The sequence below is a fragment of the Eurypyga helias genome, unplaced genomic scaffold (assembly GCF_000690775.1).
Source record: "Eurypyga helias isolate BGI_N326 unplaced genomic scaffold, ASM69077v1 scaffold8865, whole genome shotgun sequence".
NCBI classification, from domain to species: Eukaryota; Metazoa; Chordata; class Aves; order Eurypygiformes; family Eurypygidae; genus Eurypyga; species Eurypyga helias.
The window spans coordinates 17,206-37,809 of record NW_010252107.1 but is presented as its reverse complement, the minus strand read 5'-3'; the positions used below and the strand labels follow the sequence as shown (position 1 = coordinate 37,809).

General features: G+C 41.4%; 1 protein-coding gene across 1 annotated transcript in view; it reads left to right on the top strand.

Annotated features, from left to right (window-relative positions):
* Positions 1–20,604, top strand: part of ALKBH8 (alkB, alkylation repair homolog 8 (E. coli)) — a 46,389-nt gene that overhangs the window by 12,724 nt on the left and 13,061 nt on the right. The window contains exon 7 of the mRNA XM_010152241.1: positions 16,954–17,060. Within this exon, the coding sequence (XP_010150543.1) occupies positions 16,954–17,060 (107 nt within the window). The remainder of the gene's footprint in view (positions 1–16,953; positions 17,061–20,604) is intronic.

Here is a 20,604-nt window from a genome sequence, read left to right as displayed (position 1 = left end):
TGCTGGAGGCGGGGGGGGGGAGGGTTCCGGGGAGCCATTACTCTCTCCCTTACTCTATCTCGTTTACTTCTGTACACTTTCTAACACTCTCCCTGCGTTAGCTGCTTCGTTAACTCCTGTGCTGGCTCGTTCGTGAGGGAGTTGGTGGGTTTGTTTAATTTTCCCGGTCATGCTATCGCTGATAGCATTCGCTCAGAATCTGCTGCGGTGGCTCTCAGGCTGTGATTGCTTTTGGGCTGTGGCTCTCGGGATCTCTGGGTCTGACTCTCACTACTCAGCACCTGGTTTTGCATTGGTCAGTGGGTGGTGAGAAATTGTATCATATGCTTTATTTTCTATTTTAATTATTTATTATTAGTAGTATCTGTATATATGAATTTAGATTTAATTAGTAAATAGTTCTTCTCGTTATTTTATGAGCTTCCTTATTTCTTCTTCCTCCTATTCTTCCCCTCCACTGGAGGAGGCAAGGGGGATTTGTGAGAACAGCTTTGTGGTATTTTGCTAGCCAGAGTTAAACCATGACAGTTGGAAAGGACCTCTTGAGGTCCTCTACTCCAAGGCCCCTGCTCAAGCAGGGTAAGCCAAATCAGGTTGTCCAAGACTGTCCAGTTGTGTTTGAAATATATCTGCAGATGGAGATGCCAGAACCTTTCTGGGCAACCTGTTCCAGTGGTTTTTACTCTGACAGAGGTCAAAACCCCTGTTCTCCTGTGTTCAGATGGAATCACATGGCTTATAAATTGTGCCCATTGTCTCTTGTCCTGTTGTTAGACACTACTAGGAGGAGTAGTCATAGAATCATAGAATGGTTTGGGTTGGAAGGGACTTTAAAGATCATCTAGTTCCAACCCGCCTGCCATGGGGAGTAGTAGCTCACTCTTCCTTATTCCCTCTCAGCAGGTATTTATACACATTGGTAAGAGCCATCTGTCTGAACCCGAGTCATCTATTCTCCAAGCTGATCAGTCCCAGCTCTCTCAGCATCTGCTCATATAAAGATACTGCTTTAATCACAGCCCTGTGCTGGCCTTGGCCCAGTAAGTTCATATCTTGTGGTGATGTCCAGTGCAGTCCCAGTACTGGTCACAGCTCTCTAGGTGCATCCTCACCAGTGCTGTATAGAGAGGATCACCTCCCTTGACCTGCTGGCAGTGGTCTTCCTAATGTAACCCAGGAGGCTGTTGGCCTTTTTCTCTGCAAGAGAACATCAGTGGCTTATGTTCAACTTGTCCAGCAGGACCCCAAGGTCCTTTTTGGCAAAGCTGCTTTCTAGCTGATCAGCCCTCAATGTGTAGTGATGTCTGGGGTTATTCGTGACCAGGTGCCGGACTTTGCACTTCCCTTGGAATTTCATGGGGTTCCTGTTGGCACCAGTTGTCCAGCCTGTCCAGGTCCCTCTGAATGGTGGCACAACCACCTGGTATATGAGCCACTCCTTCCAGTTTTGTGTTGTCAGTAAACTTGCTGAGGGTGCACTTTGCCCCGTCATCCAGGTCATTAATGAAGATCGTAGAGGCATAGAAGTTTAGGTTGGACAAGACCCTTAAGATCATCAAGCCCAACCCTTAACCTAACACAGCTAATGCCACCACTAAATCATGTCCTTCAGCATCTTGTCCACACGTCTCCTAAATGCCTCCAGGGTTGGTGACAAGATGTTGAACAGTGTTAGCCCCAGTACTGACCCCTAGGGTACACAGGGAGTGACATGTACCCAACTGCACTTTGTGCCACTGCTGTCTTCAGTGATACTTTGCAGCATAAATTACACCATTGAGACCAAATCTTTCCCTCAGGGGTAGATGAGTTTATCCAGTAACAAAGCACTTTTTGCTGTTTTGTTAGAGGAATTATTGTAAGTCTTAATTTGTTTCTGCAAACTTTATTTATGTTGAAAAAGGAATAAATATTGTCATGTGGCATATGTTCATTTTAAATACGAACAATTTTGAGAAGAAAGTAATGGCATGATTCTTCACAACACTGCATTTGTCTTGCATCAGATAACCTACAGCAATCCAAATTCTTACGCTTGTGTGAAATAAGGCCAAAGTGTAGGTGTGAGATTCTCTTTCCTATCTCAGTCACATGGAACAGCTTTATCAAGAGGTACAGAGAAACCAAGTGGGTCAATTTTGTTGTAGCTGGGGCAATATGTTTTGTTTTGGAGAGTTTACAAGACATTAACCTTGAAGAAGGAAAATCCCACTATTACTTTGTACTTCTGCCTAACTTAGAAAAAACAGTAAATAGTTTGGGTGCGAAGCAGTGAGATGTGATGTGTCCTGTCCCATAATACTCCACGAAAAGTGAGGGTCATAGGCTTCTTCTGGTTTTGACCCATTTCTTTCAACTGAGAAAGCGTAAAATAAAGTGAGACTTCCAGAATGTCTTGTGGGCTTGTAATGGCATTTTATAAATCCCCACATTTACCCTTTCTTTTTTAGGAGCTGATAAACTGAAAATATTAATGAATATCAGTTTCAGTGTTGTTACTGAATACATCTTTCTTCAGTTCAGAAGTTGTCATAGTAGGAGAAGAAAGGCAATGGGATAAAACAAATTAGAGTGGTTTTTATGAAGTGTAATGGCAAACTATATGTCCTGTGTCCATGAATTTGAACAAAGCACTGCGAATCAGGGAACAATCCTTTTTGTTGAGAATTTTCTGTATTTATTTGAGTTAGGTGTTATTTTCAGTGCCTCCATTTGGTGTCTCTAAAGATACATAATTTTACAGTATTTCATTTTAGAAGCTTGGCCAAGTTTGCAGCTGTTTCAAAAAACCTCCTAGTTCAAGTCTGTGTCAAACTTCCTTTTGCAGGTTTGCAGCAGGAGCTTGATCAATATTGAGAATTCTGTTTTTCCACTTTTCCTAATTTACTGTTTTACATGCTGTCACGTAAGCCTCAATTCATTAGAATTTTAGAAATACAGAGGTAGCATTTCTATAATGAGCTAAGTAGTGCTATGAGTGTATCCAGTCCATAAAAGAATTTTCCCTTCCTGGCTGCAGGTGTTACCCCCAGTAATCAGTGACACACTGCAGTCCCTCCTCATCAGCTCTGCCCCATTCTGTCCAAGGCTGCTGTGGGACACCCACTGCCCAACGCCAGAGGGTGAAGCGCAGTCACAGTTTTCCTGAAGGGTGGGTTGTGTTGGCACCACACTGATTTATGTTCTTCTATTTCATTTTCCTAATATCCAGACCTGATGTGGAAGCCCCAGGCTTGTCATTCTCTTCTTAATTTCTGCTTTTCCTCCTTGAGTGCCTCACTCTGCTTCCTGTGCCTCACTGCTTCCTATCCCTGTGCCTTGGCCTGGCAGCTGGCTGGTATGTACACTGAGAGCTGCCGTGATGCTCCGGCTAGGCTGCCGACCTAACGTCTGCAAAAGGGAAGCTTCAGGGGTTTGGGTCAGATTTGTGGCTCAAGATTAAACAGTGGGGCTGCGTGTGGATCATCCTGAACCTCTGCCGAACTTGTGTTCATCTGAACACATATTCATCTTGCCTTAGCCTGCAAATATTAAGTTCCTTGATATAAAGAAAAGCTGTGACTCTCTGAAGCCTTGAAAGCAGAACAAGTTAAAAAGAAAACGTCCACCAGGCCTTTTGAAATATGTATGACCAATGGTCGTCCTAGAACTGATAGAATGAGGTACCCTGCTATTACACATCTCTCAGGCTGATAATTGACCATTTCTTCCTGCACTTTTGCTTCTTATCTACTGATCTATTTCTAGTCTGCCTTGGTTAACCAACAGAAATGTGTAGTTGCTGTAGAAGTAACTGTTTCTGTAATAGCTGCCTGAGACATTTTATCAGAACCCTTTAGAAAGTCTAGACTGTACCCAGCCTTTGACAGTTAGCACCTGTTTCATGTATTGACTGAGCTCTAACAAGGTAGGCAGGCACTGGATATTGTATTAACTTTGTAGCCCCATTCTTATTTTACTGACCTTAGTTAGTTGCTGATTCAGTGTAATTTGCTGTTTACATTTACATTGCTTTATTTTTCTTTTTAAGGGAAGGCAGAAAACATCTTTACCTATTTGAGGGATTACTCTGGTAGTGGCTATACCAAAGTTTTCCCTCTGTCCATGCTAGCAGCATGATTGTAGTAGGTGAAATAGTAGTAATAATTTGAAGGTATTGGGTGGGCAGAACCAAAATGTCTTTTGACCCAAATGTAAGACATCAATTTTAATCACTGCAGCCTAACGCTGAATTCAGAAGTTTGTTCAGGTGGGTCTAGTGCGAATTCTGAATTTTGATAGTGTGCTTTTCAGATCTGTAAGATGAGTTTCTTGAGCTGTACCCTTCTTATAGCCATAGGTTTTATCAGTTCTTGAAGCATAGTGATTTGCAGTGGCTTCTGTATCATTTGAGTGGAAACCCAACAGGCCTGTACTTTTAACTGTATATCAGACTTAGTTGGCTTGATCCATTTAAAGTGGTATTTCATTTCTGAAAAGTACTGAAGAGGTTCTCCATGTGAAAGGTGTCCTGAGCACCATAAGTTAAATGCACCAGGCTTCATAAATCTGTCTCTCCTGTTTGCATTTACTCTAGATAAATAAGTCCTGTGTTTCTTTCTGTGGGTGTCATACCTTAATATACTATCACTGAGCTTCGCTTAAATACAAGGCCAGTCAAAATCAAGGGAGAACGTCCTGCTGATGTAATTGAATGTAAATTGTGGCCTATGAGATAAGCAACAAAGCCTGCAGCCCTTCATGGGAATGTTTATAGTAGTCTTGTCTTTTTTTGGGAAAGGTGAATATTCTGTGAACATACTGTTCTGAGTTTTTACTTCTGTGCTGGATGTCTCTTCTCCATTTGCATACAGGATTTTGTTTGCAGGTATTAACATGTCTCGCTGGCGTTTCCGCCTGATCGGTTATTTTAACCTTTGTAAGGATCTTGAAAGACCAACTTTCACATAAATTGTTCTGAGGGAATCTGTCCTGTGATACCGAACTGCTCCTTTGCCTTGGTTGTTTATAGGTTAACTCCTGATTTGGCCAAAGGTAACAACAGCAAGACAGCCACTGCATGCAGCTAATGCAGACAAGCATTTGTTTCTCAGGTGCTGTAGGAACCTGCTAACCAATCTTGATTCACACTGAGATGCTACAAGAAGAGCATTCAGACAGAATTGCCCCAGAACAATGATCCTCACATTATTTCTCTAGAAGCTGTGTGGCAGTAATTTGTTGAGAAATAAGACAACAGCATGGAGATCTTACCTTCTCTGCTACCTCAGCTACTTGGAAGGAACAAAATCAAAGCTAAGCTATGACAGAGCCTCTATGTTGAAGTTTTGTATGTAAAAATACTCTTTTTTTCTTCTCCCCTTTTGTTTTGGTGAGACATTACAGTTTCCAGGTGCCTCTTTGTATGAATTGTCTCCGAGGTCTGGCATTTACTGCCAGTGGGTAAATAGCTCTGCAGAGCTTTACCTTCTGTCTCCCTTTTGCTGGTTCGTACCAGCCTTCCTTCCTCCCCGCAGAAGAAAGACACTTGCCATCTACTGTGCCTTTCCATAAAGCTGTTCCCCTCCATGCAAGGCTTAAGTCCTGAATTGGCTGGAATCCTATTTCAGGGCTGAGGAAGGAAGGGCAGCCTGTAGTTTGGTTGCTGCGGGATCTCTGATCTGCAGAAAAAGCTGTGACTTGTCGAGGTATTTCTCCTGGGTCTGCTAGAGTGGGCAGTTGCCGTACTGTGTTCTCTGTAGAGCTTTTTCTTGCACGTGGTCTGTTACTTTGGCTGCCAAGAGGGAAGGCAGAGCTGCTACTCTTTCTGGTTCCTACCACTTTGCTTTGTTCCAAGCTGGTTGGTTGCTCTTTTTAGCATCCTGTTTTCTTTGTGTCATTGGTGTTGAGAAAGGGGCATGGGAAGAATGTTCTCTCGTGGAGTTCTCTGGGCAGTTGCATCAAGAGTGCATCCAAGGTGAATGTGGAGAGACAAAAGAAGTTAGAATTAGGAGGAATTTGTCAATGAAATCCACTCAGTATCATATGGAAAAATACATAGAGATTCTATGAAAAATGTCATATAGTTCCAGTTTTTTCTCAATCACACCAAAATCCTGCTGTGGGTGAAACACTTTCTAAAATGTTTGAAGTCTGCAGTAGGGTGTATGATTTTTCTGACTGTGGTCGTAGCTGCTGAGTAATGAAGGAAAACTTCTACATCATTCCTTTACCAACTCAATTGTTTTAGCAGAACCTGTTGTCTCCGGGCTATTTGCTGTTTCTGTAGTGTGCTTATTTTGTATGCTGAGGCAGCAGCATTTCATTTCCCATTCTCAGACGTCTGGTTGTTACTGCTTTACTGTGACACAAAAATACTCATCCTGAATTTTTCAGTGGAAACGAATGTACTCTCTAAAAAGTATCTTGCTATGGCATAGCTTTTGCTAGAGGTTTCTGATTGTTTTTCATTTGGTAGGAAATATACAGATAGAAAAAAAAAATCTTGGGGAAAAAGGAAGATTATGATGCACAATATTGCTCTTTCAACTAAAACCTTTTTTTTTTTTTGCTTCTTGTTCCACTTCACTCCCCCATGTAACCTTCACTATGATACATAAACTACTTTTCAGTGGTGGTGGTATGAATCAACTGTTTAAATATGAAGTTGCTATTTATTCTTGTGAAAAATGTAATAATTGTAATAAAACTAACAAAGCATTTAAATTTACATTTCAATTAATATTTTTACAGCTGAAATTACTTTTGAGTCAGGTTTTGGATTGTAATTTTTGAAATATAGTTGAATTTTTTTAATAGAAATCTATTGTTTGAGTTGTTACTAATTTCTTTTGTTTTATAGAACTTAATTTCTGCAAAAGGTTTATCAGTGAAAGGTATTTCTATTCCATGTTATTTTTAGATAATCAGTACTTGATGCATGAAATGGAATCCTGGTGTCTGCCACAAATTAACAGCAAACAGGCTCAACTCTGGCATTAAAAAGTCATTATCTTTAGCTGTTGCATTTCAGCTGTACTTCAGTTCTGGAATTCAGTAAAGAAATCTAATTTCATTAGCCAGTGATGTCATCCCTATTTGTCATGGGAGCCTGTTTTAAGACTGAGGCAAGTTTCACGTAGAAATGACAAGTAGTCAGTCAGTAATAATAATCACAAGTAGTCTATAAGCAAAGAAACAAGCTTAACAAATGAAGCTCTTGCTGTGGTGTATTGTCTCTCTTGGCTTTGAACTGGGCTTTTCTAATACCAGTAAGTGTTGCAAACTGGGTTTGAAGTCTGTCTGCATTTATACTACCTTTACAAAGCCGAGCGTTTTGCATACTGCAGTGTTCCGTTTGTTTCCAGCGATGTCGAGTGTTTCAGGAGCAGTTTCTCCACAGGGCTCTTGTTTCAGTAGAGTTGACTCTGGAAATGTTTACTGAGGCAATTTAGAGCGGTTGAAAGCTTGCTGGAACCAGAGCTGTCAAACCTGTGATGCTGATACACTTGACAGAAAGATCCTGAATCAAGGAAGGGAGAGGTGTGTGCCCTTATCGGAGAAGGGAAGCAGGCAGCCTCTTGGTGCAGTGCAGGTGAAGCTCTGGTCTGTTTGCTGGGCCAGCAGAATAATGGTTGGAAGGAACCGAGGTTGATGGTGCAGCTGACAGCAGGGAAAACTGAACAGCTCACAGTTTGTTGTGAGGTGTTCTTGTTCCTCCTCCTCTTCCTCTGTTACTGCCTACCTCTTCCTGCAGTGCATGTTCATGCAAACTGTTGTAAATTCAGGGCCAGATGCTGAGGCCCTGGTAGAGCCCTTTTGTATAACTTCTGGCTGCATTATGTGAAGACAATCATTGGGCTAATGAAGCAGATGAAGAGAATGAGAGAAGGAAGATGACCTTGCTTGTGATGAAAATCAACACTGTGGGCTTACTGCCTATCAAAGCATCAAAATGTGTTTTTCCTTTTTGATTATTTTACATGCTTTAGAATAATATGCATATTGCAGATGTGTGGTACTTCTGTGGGGTGAAACGCAGCAATTGTGTGAATTGATAAACAGTTTTCTTCAGATGATTTTAAAGGAGTCTTTCTGTGTCGTGCTGTGTTTTGAATTATACTTCATGGCCCTGGGAGACATCATTAACCAAGAAGATGGATTTGCTATTTATTTATTTTAATTTTTTTTTCTTTAGTTATATGTTTTTGACTGCTAAGGAATGAATTTTATGTCCTTAAGCTATTTCTGTAAATTCATGCCCAGTTCTTTGTTCCTCAGTAGATTTCCCTTTTACAGTGAAGATGTAGAGGATTAAGAAACAGGCCATATGCTAGTTTCTATAGCAATAGATTAAAAACTGTGTCTTGTCAGCTCTTGTGAGGTATGATGCAAGAATTAGTTTGGGTATTCTGGCAATTCTCTGTTATTGTAATGGTCTCTGGGACAGTTAGAAGGAGTTGTGAGAAGGGATAGTTGACCTTTGTTTCAGACTCAGGCTGAGTAAACTCATCCGTTTGAATTACAGATATTTGGCACTGGACTATTTCTATACTACTTTCTTAGTATGTAGGTAGCAAGATTATAATGATAATGCAGAAAGAAGCTTTAAGACAGGACTGTTTTAAACAGAGTTGAGGCATCTGCTGCATCCATACTTGGGTGCCTTATTAAAGAACTTGTTGTCAGTGGTACTGAGTTTAGGATTAAGACACATTTCAGTGTTAGAGGTAGGTGTGTACGTGTGCACTGCGTGCCTGAGCTCCTCTGTAATCAATGGGGATTGACTCAGTCCAGCCTAGCGGATGATTCAGTTTATGCTAAACTAGACATGTAGTATCTGGTTTCACAGGTTTCAGTTCCCTAATAGATTTTAAAAAATCCTGTGCCCAAACATCGTTGTCTTAATTTTGAACTGAGTGACTATTCCCACCCTCTGAATTATTTAGCTTGGATTCCTGTACTGCAGCATTATGAGGAGAAAGCTGAGACCTGTAGAGGAGATTAAGGCCTGATGAACAACCCTGATGTTTTTGGAGAGTGAGGGAAGACTGTTTTCCACTATACGGGATGATGAACATGCAGCCTGTTTTACCCCTGCCTTGAAATACCCTGAACTTGTAAGGACTTGAACTATTATACAACAGCAGTGGCCGCTAATACGTGGTATGAGTGTACCACTCTGACTGTAAGTATTGCAGGTCCTCTTTCCTGGAAATGACTCTCTTGTTACTGTAGGTGCTTCTTATTCCATGTTTGGCAGTATTCCTCGGCTGAGATCTGGTTTGTCCTGTGTCAGTTACTCGGTTTGCATGGCAGGGGGGTTGGAACTAGATGGTCTTTAGGGTCCCTTCCAACCCAAACCATTCTATGATTCTATGAGGCCCTACTCACAGTCCCTTACACCGCTTCTGTTGTAGAAAATTTGCAATTAAATGTTATAAGGCTGAGTGACAGGATGATAAATGTGCAGGTAGGGTGGCATGGGAATAAAATTGTGGGTGGAGAGAGTCCTGCTCCATAAATTTGTAGCCTTGGTAATGTGGAAATTGCTGATTATGGTGTGTTTCCACAGATATTTGTAAACTATTAGTGATTTAAAAAGGTGATACGCTCTTTCTGAGCCTGGAAGTGTTATCTTTTCTACTTAGATACCGAAAATCTCTTGAGAGCTTGCAAGTGTTTAAGGTGTGAAAGAATTACAGATTTGCCACGGCACCACGTACGCAGACACGCACACCAAACTGCTGTAAATGTTGTCGTGCTTCCATATAAAGTGCTCATTGCCCAACAGCTGCGTCTGTGTAAGGACTTGTACATCAGTTTCTTGGTAGACATTCAGTACAGCATTAAATAGAAATAAACATTATTTGCTTTCTGAACATGGAGTAATACGTTAAGTGCAAGTCTGAGGAGGTGTATTTTGAGGATGCAAAACTGCTTTCTTGTGATGTTTGGGCCTTATATCTTAAACGGATTGAGACCTGGAGACTCTTAGGATCCTCTTGTGCTCTTCCATTGAACTGTACTCCATTAGAGAGCAAGTGATACAAACTCTTGGAAATTTCCTTTCCTTTAGAAAGTGGGTGGTTTCATGCATTTGTGGCACATTCTGCCCTGGTGTAGGTGGATGCAGTTCCCTGTATGTCAGTGTAGTAGCACCCACAGATATGAGCGAAGACTTGATTGAAAGAATGAAAATGTTGCAGAGAAGGCTAAGTCGATAAAAGAAATTAAATGAAGACTAACAGCATTAGCCTCTTGCTTTCTGTGCCCTAAAAGAGTTTCAGCTATTAAAGGATGAAAATGGGATGTTAGGAAAACTGCAAAAAATAGATGTTGTTGAGAACTTAATTGAGCCTTTGTCTCTGGACTCACAAAAGGGCATCAAGGGCATATGCTGGGGTTAGGCAGCATTTTCCAGAAAGCAGAAATTAGTGGTGACAGAGAGAGGGAAGCAGTGGTAATGCAACTATTGTCTTTTACTATAGGGATTGAAAGTCTTTGATGTAAGAGTCTAATATTCAGCACTGAGTTTTAAGTAAGGTAATGATCTGGGAAGGTGCAAAGGCCACACATAATGTCCTGACATACAAAAGAAACTTGCTACTTCTATAGTTAGTAGGAACTGGCATATTTGATGGATAGTCTTTAACAGTTTAGGTTTGTTGGGGAGTTCTTCTGGTCTGGCTGTTCAGTCAGGGAGATTAAACAGTAACCCTGGATTTACAGAGACATTTTTGAAACAAAGAAGAGTCACTCTGAGAAGATTTGTAGCAGCAGGGAGAGACCTTGGAGTGGGAATAGCAGCAATCAGAAGTAGGTGTGATGCTGCCAGAAGTACCACCAGCATCGCAACCTCTGCTGAGGCTGGGTAGAACAGCCACCCTGTTGAACACCAGGAGGAGCCAGTGTCCAGCTAGTGGGGTTGGCAGCAAGGGATGCCGCACTGGGAACCTACACCTGGAGTGCCTGTGTGTGTGCCTGGGGGTCCTTTCTCACTGGTGTGTACATGGTGGGGGGAACACCCACAACTCTTGGGGGTGTGAGAATGCCACAAGAGGGGTGAGCGCTGGTGGACCATGTGGTGTGTATTCAACTGTGCACACTGTGAGACTAGAGCTTTGGAGGATTAGTTATGAACAGCTATTTTGAAGTGTGTAGGTGTTTCTTAACGTTTTGTAGGCATCCAGTGCTGTGCTTAGTCTGTTATTTTGGTGATGCTTTTGTTAATTGTATAGCTCAGAGGTTGCTTGTTAATTAAGTGCTGTTAATAAATCAGTGAACTACTTTGACCCTGACTTGATTTTAAACCACAGGAGTTGAGCAGTTTTTCCTGTTGCAGCCATACTTGAAGTATGGAGAGAAGTCTTTCCAAGACATAACGGTAGTATGGTGTTAGGCTTAGTTTGTATGACAGCTGTCCTCAAAAGGCAGGGTGGATGAGACTAGGCTGTGTTTGATCCCCTTCAACTGATGTGCTTGCCCCCTGCTCCTTCCCCTCACTTGCGCTGGCTCCTAAGAAATATAACACTTCCCTGTTTTGTGCTATGAAACTCCAGGATGGTGAGTTGCAACACAGTTCTCCTAATGCTTCAAACATCTCCAACTGTAAATAGCCATCATACTTTTGGGCATATCTCCAAGCAGCATGGATCTAAGGCAGTGTGGGTCACTTGGCCTCAGGGCTGGACGTTGTCTCTAATAATTTCTTGTTTAGAAATATGGGTTTACGCAGGGTAGCTAAATTTCAGCACTGCAGTTATTCCTCAGAGGCAATAATCAGTGATGAAGCACAGGGGAGGAGTTAGTGGCGTGTCTCATCTCTCCTGGTCGGTATTGTACTGGTTGAAACACGTTAGAGTTGTTAGAAGTCTCTTGGAGTTGGTGAACCTCAAGAGATGCCTCCCTGGGTACACGAGGAGAGTGGTGTCTATTCCAGCTAGCTCTGACAAGGCCTGTAGAGGGTTGGAAGCACCTCTGTCCAACAGGAGTTAGGTTCAACAGTAGTTTTGCTCTTCTTGAGTACTACCTGAATCTTGTAAACAAAATACAGATAACAAGAGAATTTGTATCATGGAGTCAATGGCATGTGCAAAAACGAGGAGAGATTCTGGTTCTCTTCAGTGGATACACTCTTCTTGGGATTACCAAGGAAATCATAACAAGATGAGGCCTCAGAAATTAAGTACTGTCTGTATATTGAAATAATTTTTAAACATCCAAATACTAGACTTCAATCAAGAGGAAGAGATATGAAGATACTTGAAATGGTAGAAAAATCAGGAATTCAGTAACTCATTGTATGGTTGAATAAAATTTTTGAAGAAAGAAAACGTAGTAAGCATATTAAGCATCGGACTAGCATCACCATAGTGCCTAAGTAGATAAGTAGGCTTAGTGAGAGATGGTGTGGTTTGGTACAAATCTGATATGGGGGAGGCTGTGCATGTAGCAAGAGATTTTTGAGGTAGGCAGTACTGAAATATTTCATCATGGTTGTGGATGTTACACTCATTTTCTGAAGTATGGCTAGAGACCATGATACAAGATGTAAATATCAGCATGGGTTACACAAGATACATTTCCTATGATATGGATTATTTGGCGAAGATAATCCCATTCTCTTTCCCCTTAAAATTCGGCAATTTTCTGAATTCCCGACTTTTGAATTTAGCATTGGGGTTGCATTGAAAGGCGCTGTGTATTACTGATTGATTGCCTCGGTCCTGTGTAAGCCAGCAGGCTCTGGTTTCTGCCTAGAGATCCTCTGTGGTGTACAAGCTCCATGTGTGGGCTTTAAACCTCTCAGCCGTCTTTGAAGTAGACATTCTTTTTCATCTGTTTTACATATGGGAAACTGCTGTGTAGGCTGATAATGTGTCTTTGCTCTCTGAAAATTCAGTAAATAACGTCAGACTTGAAGTGTTCCACGCTGTACTTTTTTTAGCTTTAGAGAGTATGTTTCGTCTAAGGTAGTCTATTAACATCAAATACAAATTGCCTTAGAGACGAAGCTTAGAGAACCAGTGTTGTCATTCCACGCCATCGCCATGATATCCTTATTGATGTTGTCCTTCTAGCCCCCCACATTGTTTCTGTTTTGTCTTTGGATCGTTACTTATTTGGTAGACCAGTCATTCACCTCCATCCTCCTGTTCTTCAATGAAGTGCAGTACCCCTGTGCTGGAAGGCAGTGCAGACTTCTTGTTCCCTTAGGAGTTAAAAACCCCATACTTTCTTCCCTTTTTTCTTTTAATCTGGATTCCTTTCTGGCTCTTGCTGTATTTTAAGCCATAGGAACAATGTTTGTGATGTGGGTGTCACTTTGCTTTGATGTTTAGCCATCCTTGAAAGCTGTTTACTGCTTCATATGCTCCCTTGTCATGAGCACCCTTTCTTAAATAACCTGGCATCATGACAAGATATTTAAATCCACAAGTCGGTATTATTAGCTGCTTGTTTCTTTCGATTTTTTTGTAGTATATATAGAAACACACTTTTTCCATAGTACAAAGAAAGAAGGTAAAAGTTGTATAAGATCAAAGCATCCACTATTTTTATTTTTGAATGTAATCCCTGGATGATGCACCATGGGCTAGCTGGAAATTTGATCTTTATTGACTCTGCCACCTAAGAGAAAAAAGAAAATAGGTAAAAACGAAAATAGTAATTGGAAAAAGCTCCTGTGGAGCAAATCTGTCATGAGGCAGATTGATTCAGCAGTGGCAGAGTTGCGTTATTGATTGTGAGTCCTTAGTAAATTAAAAAGAGGAGCAAATGCGTTAATCTTTTGTGTGTGTGTGACAGTGACAATTTAGAATGTTCTGCCAGGATAAAGACACATATAGGAGTGTGGGAATGTTATCTACTTCAGTCAGTAATAGGCTTTTCAGAGATAAGAACAGAGTTCTTCAGAAACCCTTCTGGGTTAAATGTTCATTACTATTCTGTAGACAAAGAATAGAAAAAATACTGTTGCTTGGGGTTTTTTTAAGTGTTCAGGTGCAGTTATTCTAGATAAAGGACTGAAGCATAGGAATTGCACTAATTTTCTTCAGATGTTCACAGTGGGTTCCTTACATTTGATTCTCTGTCTGAATTGCCATGTCAAATTCGTTGTTAATAGAAAAAGTGCAAAACTTTATCATATGCTAGCTGAGGGTCTCTGCTTCATAAGCAAGTCAGGTCTGGATTTTTGACTCTTCAGCTTACTGCTAATTACTTAATGTCATTACCCATTTGCAAGTAAATGAATCCTTTATTTATATTTTCCTCCCCAAATAATCACTGCTTCTCATAAGGATGAAATTCACTTAGAAGTGAAGCAGCCATGTAGTGTGAGATGATGATGCAGAAGCTTTTCCTCCACAGAAAAGTAGGGAGCAAGGACAGAGCTGGGATCTTGAGCTGGTGAGGACTAGGCTTGCCAGATGTTACATACAATAGGTTAACTCCTGCTTTTCAGTCTCAGATTCTGCACCATCAGAAGTTTGTTTTACATTTCTTGTTGACTGAGCATAGCTGAAATTCAGCCAGGATGACATGCTCTCCCCTTTTACTGTCTGCTATTTTCCTGTTACTTCTGCCTGAAAATTCAGCTACCAGGGATAGTTTTGCGACCTCTCATTGCCAGCGTGCTGTCTGTTACAGAGTGCTCTGAACCTCTGCTATTTTGGAGATGCAGTTGCTAACAGGACAGGGTTTGAGGAGCATTTTCTGCTGAGATGCTCTGGGTGGCTGTGCAGTTGTTGGGGGAAAATGAAGTGGAGATGGATGAGGTAAAGCAGCAGAGAAGGCAGGGAGCTAGGGGAACTGTTTTCACTGCTTCATATGGAGTCCACCAGACTGGTGTGCAGAGAAGTGAGGGAATGAGGTCTTCTTCCAGGGCCTGGAGGGAGAAGGGAACTGGAAGTGTAGGAGACCCCGCAGAGCTGGGAATCATTGGCCCATGGATGAAGTGCTGTTCTTGAACATCATCTGCAAGAACTGTTTTTTTTTGTAGCTAGTACTGACACAGAAAGAGGGACAGTGGGGTAGCCAAGCCGCCACAAAGGAATCTAGCCAGTCTTTTGTTCACTTTATTCTGCCATATGTCTGAAGATCCCAGTCTTTGTCTTGTCCCTTCACACCTGTCCCCCAACAGCAGTGACCAGAGAGGTAAAAGGCAGCCTGAGATATTCTCTCATCCCTTTCATCCAACCACTTCACTCCCTACTTTTTTTTCTTTTCATGCTTTCTTTTCTCTGCTTGCTGGTCCTCACTAGTCCTCCTCTGATTTCTTTGTCTTGCCAGATAGCTACATCTTTTTACAGAGGCTTGCATCTAGTCCTGCTTTGTGGGACAGCCTCCCCATCAGATGTGTGAGGCCACTGTGTTTTCTCCTGCACCCCATGCTTCTCTGGGGATACCTAGGAGAAATTGCTAAGTGCAAGGGAAGGAGTACATTAGCAAGTGGCTGCCATTCCTGTTTGTGTAGCTATTGAAGTGCTTCATAATCATTAATTAGAGCTTATAGGTAGGCATTATTCCTGTTTCCCCATATCTCTCTTCACCTTTCAGCCCATTGTTGGTCACCCTTGTAATTTCTTGCCTTAAATTTAGACAGCTCAACAGGAGAATCTGTGTCACTCTGTGGGTGGTAGGTACTACATGGCAAATAATTTTTTCCTAAAAACGTAAATGCCATTGTAGTTTGCTCCAGTGTGCACAACATTCAATAGTAAATGTTGTAAGTGGTAATTTGTGGTGTTTAAGTCTTGCTTATTCAGTCTCTGTCTTGCCATTTCTTTGTGCTGAATGACTGATCATTGCACCACTGTTTTCTCTTTGTTAAACCCATCTGTATGTGGAAGCAGAACTGCTTAATTTGTTTCGATCTGGCATACTGTAGTAAGTCTGCTTTTAAATCGTATACTTAGTAGGTTACAAATCAGGTGGCAGCACTTCCATGGTGCTAATTCTCCAGTGTAGCTGGAACTGCTGACTTGAATAGTTTTTGACCACTTTTCTTTTTTGGTAAGTCTTCTGTAACTCGTTTGGCTTGCTTAAATGATCTGCTCCTTATTTTCCACAGCAGGAGTTTCTCTCATTTGGGAAATGTAAAAGGATAACATTCCTAGCCCAAGCAGAAGCAAAATGTAGCACTGCCATCTGGGCTGTGAAATTGGAATAAAGCTGAAAGCGTTACCTCAATATATTGCCATGGCTAGGAGCCAGGTGGCAAATAATAAAAGGATGGTCTGGTCATTGGCATGTTAGTCAGGATCTTGGGAGACTGCATGTGCTTGTTGTGCTGCAAACCTCCAAGAATGTGGGCAGGTTGGAAATGATTTCTCTCACCTAATACTGGTTATCTAAATGTTATGTATCCACTGTGAGTTACTTGTCTCAGCTCAGTCTGCTGTGCATGGATAGACATTTCCAGAGGGCATAGGGTCATTCCCCATCACTTAGCTCTACATTTTAGACTGGGATGAATCACTGTAGAGATACTTATATCCCTCTGCATAGACTTCACAGAAAGAAGGTAGCTGACTGCCTTAGCCCAGGTACCTGACTTTGAGATGCCTGAGTTACAGCAAAGGAGCCCTCTTTTCCTCTTACACAGTTGCCTTTAGCTGAGGGGTAGTAATCCTTTCCTACCTCACAGGTAAACAGATATTAAACACTGCTACCATGTTCAGACAATGAAAGCTATTACTTTTAAAATAATATATATTTTTAAAAGCATTTTAATTATCTATATATGCACATGTATTTGTGACTGCCTCAGTTTTTGAACAGTGCTGAAAGGGAGAGATCTTGGAGACCTAGAGGCTTCTGCATCCCTGGGAAATACATAGCTGTTTCATGGCAATGTTCTGATGAACACATTGCAGAGGCAAACAAAACTAGGATTTAAGAATTCCTGGCATGTATATGAAGCTCTGTTAAGTCATGCTCATTCGTGGTGGCTGGTTCTGTTTCTTTTAGATTGTGATGGATTTCAAACACCCTGATGGCCGTACAGTGGCAGTTATGCTGCCCCGATGCAGTTTATTGGTGATGGCTGGAGAATCCAGATACCTGTGGACACATGGGTATGTGTAAGAGTCTCTGCATTGCTGAAAACAGAAGAACAATGGATGTTGTTTGTTTTGCTTTGCTGATGACTTTGTGTATTTAAAATTGCTCTGGAAGTAATCAAGTCAAGTTTTATAATTAATATACAAATACACTCCTCTGCTCAGATGCTGCTCAGGTTAAATTGAAACAAATTGGGGATTTTAGGAATCCAATTGCCAGTTCCTGAGCTGCAGTTTTCTGCTGCTGTCACTAGTGAAGTTTTGCTCAGAAATTGCTCTCACTTACATCTGCGGTGTCAAAGTCCTCAGTGACTCTGAGCTGGCAATGAATTGATTGTAGTGCAATTAGCTTCACCATTTCCTTTCTCTCTTTTCAGCCCACAGCTTTTCCTATTTGATCACATATGCCACAGGCTTTAGAGAAGGCCTGGTTTAAGAGAATGACTTTTCCTGGATAGAGGGCATGAGGGTGACAAAGGGGAGCCTTCTTCAACTCATCCCAGCTGCTTTAGGGATGAATTTTAGGAACTTACTGATAAGGCTGGATTGTACTGAGCAGGTTTGGGACCCTGAAAGAGATTTCTTGAGGCTTTGTTTATTGTAGGGCATGCATTTTAAATCATGCACCACTGGGAGGTACGTACAATGGGAGTGTTAAAATTGTCAAAAGCACTAAACCCTTGGTCACCTCTGGGAGTGACAGTAGCATGCTGCAAGAGAATGTGGAAACTCCCGTATTGGACAGAAATGCCCATGGTAAATGTTTCTTCCTTTCTTTGACACAAGCCATCACTGGTTACAGCAGTCAATTGAAGAGACTAATTACATTCTGTGTAAATTAAACATCAAATCCTTTTATTGGCAGATTTGCTGCCTTTTAATTCTACTAGTTAATTTCTATGATAAAGAAGGGTGAACATGAACTCCCCAATGACCTTTGCATTGTTCACTTTCATAGAGTGCTTACACCAGCTGTATATCCCCTCATTAAATTAAATAGTTGTAAAAAGGAGCTGGTACGTCATTGTAGAAGCCCAAGGCAGTGAAGTCCTTTGTTTTCTGGTATATGAGACTGAACACTGATACCAGAATTGTAAGCTGCTTATTCTGTCTTGTCAAATACTGTCAGTTGTCCCTTGGAAAGTTTATCTACAACTCTAAGAACAGAGTGCATTTTCCATGTCAGGGATGTTGCTGGCCTGGGGACCAGGAGGGGCCCAAGGAGGCTGGTAGGCAGCCCCCAGACCCAGGCGTGAGGCAGCTCCATGAGGCTGAGCTGAGGCCAGGTTGGGACATCAACCTGGGGGGATCAAGGTCCAGATCAATAGAGCAGTGGCTGTGCACAGACACATATCTGGGAACACTTCTGGGGCTGTAGCTGGGACAAGGCCTAGTGGGACAGCCTTCGTTAAAAAGCATGTCCCAGAGGAAGGAAAGGTGGCCCTTGATGAAGCCTCTGGTTGTCTCCACAACAGCTTTCTCCATGGTCACCAACTCCACGCTTCCCAAGCTGGCCCTGGGCAGCCAAACTCGCAGGAGGGGGAAGGATGCATGCAGGGCACTTGCAGTACTTGTCAGCAGGCATTCATGTTGGGGTAGTGTAACTGCCTACGAAGAACTGGAATGAGATGTTTACTTAACTCACTTGTACCCTCAAGTGATGATTGTCCTTTGAGAGCCAATGACATAAACTATATTTAAAATGAGGATCCCAGATCTTTCTACTCTTGTATAAGTTATTCCTATTGCAGTACTTGTCCACCTTCCCTAAAAACAGTTTTTCTGTATGTTTTTAAAAGCAGTAATGGGTCAAGATACTCAACTGGAGTAAACTTTGCATCATGCTATTGGAGTTACTACTGTAATCAATGAGATTAATCATCCAGTGAGCAAGCGTAGTTAATTCACTTGCCTGGGTGACATCAGGATGTATTTAAGATCATTTGTGATGCCTTTTATCTACTCCTCAGAAGTCAAATCAGAGAACAAAAGGTTAAGTTTTGGAATTGTTCTGGAAATGTTTCAATGTGTATATTTGGATGCCAAAGGAGTTAGGCTTCATTTTGATAACAACGAAGCACACAGAAAAGGATTTTTGTTCTATGCTTTCTGAAAGAGAAACATATAGTTAAGAAATAAGCTATATAGTGTCATCATGGAGAGCAAGAGATGTGTGCTCTTTTCGTGTCATAGGTGAAAGTAAAATTATGGCTTGTATGATGAGGTTCACTTGTGGTGTTTTTTTCTGACGAGGTTCACTTTTGGTTGGGTAACCTGGCAAAACATTGTTCCTGACACTGCAGTAGTAAAAAACTCTGCCAAGCAAGATGATGGGCAGCATTTTCTTTTTTACATTGGGAATCCTGTTTTTAGCCCAGCCTTTATTTGGAGTTCTTGCTTGTAGTATAAACAAAAGGAAATTATGCAGGTGGAAACTAGAACCTTGAAAAAGAAGACTTGGCAGGCTGCAGGCTTTTTTTCAGATCTTTCTTCTTGGTTAAGTACGGGCACTGGATGGCTGTTTCGTGTGACTTGCAGAAAAGCTCCATTAGAAATTTGGGATGAGACTGAAATTTCTGCTTTAGTAAAAGATGTAACACACATTTTTGTCCCCTTTTGGCTCAACCTATGAGGGTTAAACTCAGCTAACTAGTGTAGAAGTCAGTTTTATATGGAGAGCCTGTCCTGCTGGGAGTCAAGTACTTTGAAGTCAGCATCTCTGATGGGGCTTCACTGAGAGGCCAATTCCTTAGAGATGGGTTTTTTTGTGGTGTGTGGTTTTGGGTGTGGGCTTTTTTTTTTTTTTTTTTTTTTGTCTTGAGGACATTTGTGCATTAATCTCCTTGATGACTAAGTTCGGGAAGCTTTTCAGTGTGGCAGTAACAGCTTTGAAGTGCTAAGCTATTTCCCTGAAGAGTTTACATTTTGTTCCAAGAGTATTTACTTTTTCTCATGTGCAAATGATGGGAGACTGCATGTGGGTTTCTCTTCTCTTGTGTTGGTTCTCATCTTACTCATTCTCTTCTCAGCTTTAGGAGAGATCCGTTTGTAGAGCTATTAAAAATTGTTGGGTTTGTCACTTTTTTGTAATGTAAACTATTTCATAAAATAAGTTGAAACCTTTGTCACCCCAAGAAAGCTCCGAATCATTTTCATTTTATGAATTTTGTCCTTGAAAAAATCTTGTGTTCCATTAAGATCACTGCCAAATGCAGAAGTAGCTCAAGAAACTCTGCTCCCAGTTTGCTTGCTTGATTGATAGATTTTGGTCAAGAAACATCTACAGCAGAGTTTCTCCCTTTGGCATTTTAGCAAATCTCCCAAGTGCTACATTCTTTGGAAGGGCAATTCTGTTGCAAAGCAGAATTCATTGGAGAGGCCCATTTGTAACAAACTTCAACCTGCTAGTGTAGAGCTCAGCCAATTTTATGGTTTTATACCCATAGCCACAATTTTAGTAGTGTATTTTATCGTTAATAAATATGTTTTTTAATATACTTTATATTTATATAAAAATATAAGTCCTGAAAAATAAACAGGCAAACTTTAGAAAAGGGAA